Below are 8,673 nucleotides of genomic sequence, written 5' to 3'. Positions count from 1 at the left end.
AGGGTTAGGGTTAGGGTTAGGGTTAGGGTTAGGGTTAGGGGACGTGGACGGTTTAGGGGACAGGTTAGGGTACAACAACGGTTTATGTTGAGCGTACGTGTTACGGTATGGGTTAGTGTTAGAGTATGGGTTAGGATAGGGGACGGGTTGGGGTAAGGCTTCGGGTAAGGGTTAGGGTTAGGGTTAGGGTTAGGGGACGGGGACGGGGACGGTTTAGGGGACAGGTTAGGGTACAACAACGGTTTATGTTGAGCGTACGTGTTACGGTATGGGTTAGAGTTAGAGTATGGGTTAGGATAGGGGACGGGTTGGGGGAAGGCTTCGGGTAAGGGTTAGGGTTAGGGTTAGGGTTAGGGGACGGGGACGGGGACGGTTTAGGGGACAGGTTAGGGTACAACAACGGTTTATGTTGAGCGTACGTGTTACGGTATGGGTTAGAGTTAGAGTATGGGTTAGGATAGGGGACGGGTTGGGGGAAGGCTTCGGGTAAGGGTTAGGGTTAGGGTTAGGGTTAGGGGACGGGGACGGGGACGGTTTAGGGGACAGGTTAGGGTACAACAACGGTTTATGTTGAGCGTACGTGTTACGGTATGGGTTAGAGTTAGAGTATGGGTTAGGATAGGGGACGGGTTGGGGGAAGGCTTCGGGTAAGGGTTAGGGTTAGGGTTAGGGTTAGGGGAAGGGGACGGTTTTGGGGACAGTTTAGTGTATGACAATGGTTTATGGTGAGCGTACGTCTTAGGGTGGGACGGGGATGGTTTAGGGGACAGGTTACGGTACGACAATGCTTTAAGCTGAGCGTACGTGTTATGGTACGGGTTAGTGTTAGCATACGGGTTAGGATTAGGGGACGGGTTAGGGTAAGCCTTCGGGTAAGGGTTAGGGTTAGGGTTAGGGTTAGGGTTAGGGTTAGGGTTAGGGTTAGGGTTAGGGTTAGGGTTAGGGTTAGGGTTAGGGTTAGGGTTAGGGTTAGGGTTAGGGTTAGGGTTAGGGTTAGGGTTAGGGTTAGGGTTAGGGTTAGGGTTAGGGTTAGGGTTAGGGTTAGGGTTAGGGTTAGGGTTAGGGTTAGGGTTAGGGTTAGGGTTAGGGTTAGGGTTAGGGTTAGGGTTAGGGTTAGGGTTAGGGTTAGGGTTAGGGTTAGGGTTAGGGTTAGGGTTAGGGTTAGGGTTAGGGTTAGGGTTAGGGTTAGGGTTAGGGTTAGGGTTAGGGTTAGGGTTAGGGTTAGGGTTAGGGTTAGGGTTAGGGTTAGGGTTAGGGTTAGGGTTAGGGTTAGGGTTAGGGTTAGGGTTAGGGTTAGGGTTAGGGTTAGGGTTAGGGTTAGGGTTAGGGTTAGGGTTAGGGTTAGGGTTAGGGTTAGGGTTAGGGTTAGGGTTAGGGTTAGGGTTAGGGTTAGGGTTAGGGTTAGGGTTAGGGTTAGGGTTAGGGTTAGGGTTAGGGTTAGGGTTAGGGTTAGGGTTAGGGTTAGGGTTAGGGTTAGGGTTAGGGTTAGGGTTAGGGTTAGGGTTAGGGTTAGGGTTAGGGTTAGGGTTAGGGTTAGGGTTAGGGTTAGGGTTAGGGTTAGGGTTAGGGTTAGGGTTAGGGTTAGGGTTAGGGTTAGGGTTAGGGTTAGGGTTAGGGTTAGGGTTAGGGTTAGGGTTAGGGTTAGGGTTAGGGTTAGGGTTAGGGTTAGGGTTAGGGTTAGGGTTAGGGTTAGGGTTAGGGTTAGGGTTAGGGTTAGGGTTAGGGTTAGGGTTAGGGTTAGGGTTAGGGTTAGGGTTAGGGTTAGGGTTAGGGTTAGGGTTAGGGTTAGGGTTAGGGTTAGGGTTAGGGTTAGGGTTAGGGTTAGTGTTAGGGTTAGGGTTAGGAGACGGGGATGGGGACGGTTTAGAGGACAGGTTCGGGTACGGCAAGGGTTTAGGGTGAGCGTACGTGTTAGGGTACGGGTTAGTGTTAGCATACGGGTTAGGATTAGGGGACGCGGTAGGGGAAGCCTTCGGGTAAGGGTTAGGGTTAGGGTTAGGGTTAGGGTTAGGGTTAGGGTTAGGGTTAGGGTTAGGGTTAGTGTTAGGGTTAGGGTTAGGAGACGGGGATGGGGACGGTTTAGAGGACAGGTTCGGGTACGGCAAGGGGTTAGGGTGAGCGTACGTGTTAGGGTACGGGTTAGTGTTAGCATACGGGTTAGGATTAGGGGACGCGGTAGGGGAAGCCTTCGGGTAAGGGTTAGGGTTAGGGTTAGTGGAAGGGGACGGTTTTGGGGATAGGTTAGTGTATGACAACGGTATATGGTGAGCGTACGTCTTAGGGTATGGTTTAGTGTTAGCGTATGGGTTAGGATTAGGGGACGGGTTAGGGTAAGGCTTCGGGTAAGGGTTAGGGTTAGGGTTAGTGTTAGGGCTAGGGCTAGGGTTACGGGATGGGGACGGTTTAGGGGCCAGGTTAAGGCACGACAACGGTTTAGGGTGAGCGTACGTGTTAGGGTACGGGTTAGTGTTAGCGTACGGGTTAGGATTAGGGGACGGGTTAGGGTATGGCTTTGGGTATGGGTTAGGGTTAGGGTTAGGGTTCGGGTCTGGGGAAATTTTAGGGTACAGTTTAGGGTACGACAAGGGTTTAGGGTGAGCGTACGTGTTAGGGTACTGGTTAGTATTAGCGTATGGTTTAGGATTAGGGGACGGTTTAGGGTAAGGCTTCGGGTAAGGGTTAGGGTTAGGGTTAGGTTTAGGGTTAGGGTTAGGGGCCTGGGACGGTTTAGGGTACAGGTTAGGGTACGACAATGGTTTAAGGTGAGCGTACTTGTTAAGGTACGGGTTATTGTTAGCGTATGGGTTACGATTAGAGGACGGGTTAGGGTAAGGCTTCGGGTAAGGGTTAGGTTTAGGGTTAGGGTTAGGGTTAGGGTTAGGGGAAGTGGACGGTTTTTGGGGACAAGTTAGTGTATGACAACGGTTTATGGTGAGCGTACGTGTTAGGGTATGGTTTAGTGTTAGTAGTGTAAGGCTTCGGGTAAGGGTTAGGGTTACGGTTAGAGTTAGGGAACGGGGATGGTTTAGGGTACAGGTTTTGGTACGACAACGGTTTAGAGTGAGCGTACGTGTTAGGGTACGAGTTAGTGTTAGCGTACGGGCTAGGATTAGGGGACGTGTTAGGGTAAGGCTTCGGGTAAGGGTTAGGGTTAGGGTTAGGGGACGTTTTAGGTACAGGTTAGGGTACGACAACGGCTTAGGGTGAGCGTACGTGTTAGGGTACAGGTTAGTGTTATCGAACGGGTTAGGTTTAGGGGTCGCGTTAGGGTAAGGCTTTGGATAAGGTTTAGGGTTAGGGTTAGGATTAGGGTTAGGGGACGGTTTAGGTACAGGTTAGGGTACGACAACGGTTTAGGGTGAGCGTACGTGTTAGGGTACGTGTTAGTGTTAGGTTACGGGTTAGGATTAGGCGACGGGTTAGGGTATGGCTTCGGGTAAGGGTTAGGGTTAGGGTTAGGGTTAGGGTTAGGGGACGGGGACGGGGACGGTTTAGGGCCCAGGTTAGGGTACGACAATGGCTTAGGCTGAGCATACGTGTTAGGGTAAGGGTTAGTGTTAGCATACGGGTTAGGGTTAGGCGACGGGTTAGGGTAAGGCTACGGCTAAGGGTTAGGGTTAGCGTTAAGGTTAGGGTTAATGTTAGGGGACGTGGACGGTTTACAATACAGGTTAGTGTACGACAACGAATTAGGGTGAGCGTACGTATTAGGTACTGGTTAGTGTTAGTGTACGGGTAAGGATTAGTGGACGGTTTAGGGTAAGGCTTCGGGTAAGGGTTTGGGTTAGGGTTAGGGTTAGGGGACAGGGACGTTTTACGGTACAGGTTAGTGTACGACAACGGTTTAGGGTGAGCATACGTGTTAGGGTACGGGTTAGTGTTAGCGTACGGGTTAGGATTAGGGGACGGGTTAGGGTAAGGCTTCGGGTAAGTGTTAGGTTTAGGGTTAGGGTTCGTATTAGGGTAAGGAGACGGTTTAGGGTACCGGTTAGGATACGACAACGGTTTACGGCGAGCGTACGTGTTAGAGTACAGGTTAGTGTTAGCGTACGGGTTAGGATTAGGGGACGGGTTAGGTTAAGGCTTCGGGTAAGGGTTAGGGTTAGTGATAGGGTTACGGTTAGGGTTAGGGGACGGGGACGGTTTAGGGTACCGGTTAGGATACGACAACGGTTTACGGCGAGCGTACGTGTTAGAGTACAGGTTAGTGTTAGCGTACGGTTTAGGATTAGGGGACGGGTTAGGTTAAGGCTTCGGGTAAGGGTTAGGGTTAGTGATAGGGTTACGGTTAGGGTTAGGGGATGGGGATGGTTTAGGGTACAGGTTAGGGTACGACTACGGTTTAGGGTGAGCGTACGTTTTAGGGTATGGGTTGGTGTTAGCGTACGGGTTAGGATTAGGGGACGGGTTAGTGTAAGGCTTCGGGTAAGGGTTAGTGTTAGGGTTAGGGTTAGGGTTAGGGTTAGGGGACGGGGACAGTTTAGGGGACAGTTTAGGGTACGACAACAATTTAGGCTGAGCGTACGTGTTAGCGTATGGGTTAGTGTTAGCGTACGGGTTAGTATTAGGGGACGGGGTAGGGTATGCTTTGGGTAAGAGTTAGGGTTAGGTTTAGGGTTAGGGTTAGTGTTAGGTCACGGGGAAGGTTTAGGGTAGAGTTTCTGGTACAACAACGCTTGAGGGTGTGCGTACGTGTTACGGTACGGTTAGTGTTAGCGTACGGGTTAGGGTTAGGGATCGAGTTAGGGTAAGGTTTCGGGTAAGTGTTAGGGTTAGGGTTAAGGTTAAGATAACAGGACGGGGACGGTTTAGGATACAGGTTAGTGTATGACAAGGTTTTAGGATAAGTGTACATCTTAGGGTACGGTTTAGTTTTAGGGTACATGTTAGGATGTGGGGATGGGTTAGGGTAAGGCTTCGGGTAAGGGTTAGGGTTAGGGTTAGGGTTAGGGTTAGGGGACGGGGCGGTTTAGGGTACAGGTTAGGATACAACAATGGTTTAGGGTGAGCGTACGTGTTAGGGTACGGTTTAATATTAGCATATGGCTTAGGATTAGGTGACGGGTTAGGGTAAGGCTCCGGGTAAGGGTTAGGGTTAGGGTTAGGGTTAGGGTTAGTGTTAGGTCACGGGGAAGGTTTAGGGTAGAGGTTAGGGTACGACAACGCTTGAGTGTGAGCGTACGTGTTAGGGTACGTGTTAGTGTTAGCGTACGGGTTAGAATTAGGGGACGGGTTAGAGCAAGGCTTCGGGTAAGGGTCATGGTTAGGCATAGGGTTATTGTTAGGGGACGGCGACGGTTTAGGGTACAGGTTAGGGTACGACGCCATTTTAGGGAGAGTGTACGTGTTAGGTTACGGGTTAATGTTAGCCTACAGGTTATGATTTGGGATGGGTTAGGGTAAGGCTTCGGGTAAGGGTTAGGGTTAGGGTGAGCGTTACGGTTAGGTAACGGGGACGAGGCGGTTTAGGGTACAGGTTAGGGTACGACAACGGTTTAGGGTGAGTGTACGTATTAGGGTACAGTTTAGTGTTTGTGTACAGGTTAGGACAAACACTGGCCTCACCCTGTCAACCGGGGAAGCAAAACTTGCTTCTGAGTCTTGATCTGCTTGCCCTCCTCTACCGACACCTACTGAATGGTGGTGTTGACTTCCTGGTTGAGGGCAGCTGATGATCCCCTCCTGGAGTGGGTTGCTCAAGCCTGGCCCTGCAGCCTTGTCTTAAGCCCCAACCACTTCTCTCAGGTTCAATCCTTCTGCGCAGCCCTTCCATCCCATCCTCCAATCTCTCCACCTCCATCTCTGCAAGCCCTTTGGACTCGCAAAGACTTCCCAGCTGAGTTTTGCTTGCTCTTGCTGGTCACTGGGGAATCTGTCCATCTCTCCTCCTTCCAGCCCTCCTCACCACAGGGCAGGACTGGTCACCCCAACAGTAGTTCCAGGGTGGACAGGTGTCTGGAGAGGTACCAACTGCATAGTCACTAAATTTCACAATCTGCCCCTCCCCCATCTCACTCCCCCTCAGTCCAGGCTCAGGTTCGCAGAACTCTGGTTCCCTATCTTAGATTTTCTAACAGTGGGGCCAGCATGTGTGGTTCCCACCAGCTTCACCCTTCCTTGGAGACACGCCCCCCCCGGAAGGCCAGGACGGTGAGAGTGAGGAACAGGCTGAAGAAAGGCAGGTACCTGTCCACCAAGCCCCTACCTTCTCTCTAGGAAAGATCCAGCTCTCCAGAAGAGGCCAGGACCCCTGTCAGGAGCATGACCGTTTCTGCCAGTGGTCACAGATAACACTTTTGTTGAAAACAACAAACCAGGCTGCACACACCCCCTCTCTATGGTTTCCTTTCTTCTCCCCACGCCTTCTCCTGCCCTCTTCCCAAACTCTCCACGCTTCACCTCCCTGCAACCCCAGAAGTGCTTCCAGCCCCTCTGCTGTGTGTGGTCTGAGAATGTCTTCTTTTTCTGCTCTACAGAGAAGATTAACCTGGAAATATAGGCTGCACAGGCGATATGCAGTGGTGTAGTGTGTCCGTGTGGGTTTGTGGTGTCTGCTCACATGAGCATCTGGACTGAGGTCCTTGTGTACACCTTAACTACTCAAGAGGCCAAGGCATCAGATCATGCTGTTTATTGAGGATGCAGAGGGAGGGCCTTAAAGAAGAAAGGAGAAACGAACAGGCCTCCTCTTCCCTGCTTGTGGGTGCAGGAGAATGAAGAAAGAGACCCTGAGTTGTACTTGGTCCACTCGGAATGAGTCATGAGCCAGCCAGGGAGGGGCGGGGATGGCCTCGCTTAGTCGTTTGTCGTTTGTCTTTCATTTGCCTTTTCCTGAACACAGAGCCGCTCCTACCACAGGTAGTTAGTAGGAGCTGGGACAAAGGCCCCAGTGTGAGAGGGAGGCCTCAGTCTGAGACCCACAGGGCCAGGGAGAGTAATTAGTGACTGAGCCAGAGGCTGTGCAGAGGATCGAAGACTGGGAGCTGGTGGCATGGCTCAGGGACCACAGCCAAGGAGGCGAACCCCAAGCGTGTGCAGGGACGAATTTCACCAGGCTTAGTCATCCACACCTGTCCAGGTTCAGGATGACACAGGTGGGTGGCCAAGTCCAGCACTGGAGGTACAAAAGCAGGGCCAGCAGGGTGGGAGTGGGGCTGAGAGCAGGCTAGGGAGATTGCACGTGGGAGCCAGAGCTGGGATGAAGAGGTGGCGGGAGGACAGCCCTCTCTATGGACTGGCTTTCTTGGAGGGGGCACTCGGGCTGGAGCCCTTCCCCAGGGCATCCTTGTAGTCAGTGGTGCTGCTCTGGTTCCGGCCCTCCCTGCCATAGATGCTGCACACTCCAGAGATGCAGCTGCTGCCGTTGACCACATAGCCTCCGCTGACCGAGTTGGGCCAGAAGCCATAGCCACTGCTGACACTGGTGCTGCTAATGGTGGCTGCAGGGGGAGAGCAGGGTCAACACCCCACAAGCACAGCTGGGAGTGGGACCGGACAAGGCCGCCTTTCCCCAGGACAGGTAGGGCTCTTCTTGGAACAATGGGTTTGGTGGGGGACCCAGTCACAGCCAACCCCATCCCCACTGGGGAAAATATCTCAGAGACAGCTTCCTCCATGCATTGTCCTTGACTTGCCCAGCTTACATCCAATCTAGCTGATTCTTAACTTTCAGAGGTCCACCTCTTTGGTCCAGGTACCAATGGACCCACCTGTCATTCTGAACACTCTGCCTCTTCTATTAGTCTTTTTTCTAAACTTCCCAGCTTCCAACCTCTCCCTCCTACCGTCTGTCCTCCAGATGGCATCTTTTGGAAGCTATGATTTAACTCTTAGCCCTGATGAGAAATCCAGATATCTAACACTTTCAGCTTGACCTCCGAGGTCCCCCATTTACCAATTCCCCAGCCCAGGTCTCATCGTAACTTGCAACCTGGCCCCCCAGGCCTCACACACACCCATACTCACCTTCCTGCACTGTGTCCTTTGGTTCCCCATCACCATGGTGATAACCTTCCTAGCTGCCCTCAGAACAGGGAGACAGAATGATAAAAAGGAAGGAGTGCTGGGCTGGGAGTCAGAAGGCCTGATTTCTGGACATGCCCTGCCATCTGGCTGTGTGATCTCAGGCAAAGTTTTCCCCTCTCTGGTCCTTAGATTCCTCATCTCCACACACAGGGTATAACTAAGGCCCTTTCAAGTCCACACATTCTACAATTCTAGGTCCAAGAACACAAGTACTTACAGATGCTGACAGGGTACGGAAATTCTCATGACATCCTGTTAGGGGAGAAATAAAATAAGAACAAACAGTCATTCAACCCACAAGTTATTAACCTCAAAGCTAGTGCTCCCACTGGCCTAATGTGGGTTTCTGAACTCAGTAGGCACCTATGGAAATACCAGGGCTCCTTTGGCACAAGCAGAGCTCCAGAAGCTATGGGGGCCACCCCTGAATCTTTGGGGTAACCAGGCAAAAATCCATCAAACAGTAGCTCTCGTGAGGTGTACTTGTGGGGATGGCATGCACACCTCCCAAGGGTCAGCCTCCCAGGCATCGAGGCTTTCCTTCTCCCAAGAGCATTGGTGATGCTGGAGTGGCTGCCCTGGACAGCACTCACAAGCTCATCTTGTACCTAGACAATTAAGGAAGAGAGAACAAGAAGGCCTAACAGA

General features: G+C 51.9%; 1 protein-coding gene across 1 annotated transcript in view; it reads right to left on the bottom strand.

The window, feature by feature from the left end:
* Positions 1–7,227: 7,227 nt before the first annotated feature.
* Positions 7,228–8,673, bottom strand: part of LOC112393981 (keratin, type II cytoskeletal 71-like) — a 5,813-nt gene continuing 4,367 nt past the window's right edge. The window contains 2 exon segments of the mRNA XM_024736403.1: positions 7,228–7,439; positions 8,243–8,277. Of these exon segments, the coding sequence (XP_024592171.1) occupies positions 7,228–7,439; positions 8,243–8,277 (247 nt within the window).

Source organism: Neophocaena asiaeorientalis, unplaced genomic scaffold, assembly GCF_003031525.2.
Source record: "Neophocaena asiaeorientalis asiaeorientalis breed wild unplaced genomic scaffold, Neophocaena_asiaeorientalis_V1.1 scaffold134, whole genome shotgun sequence".
NCBI classification, from domain to species: domain Eukaryota; kingdom Metazoa; phylum Chordata; class Mammalia; order Artiodactyla; family Phocoenidae; genus Neophocaena; species Neophocaena asiaeorientalis.
Note: the sequence above shows the minus strand (reverse complement) of the source record. Positions and strands in the feature narration are given on the sequence as shown.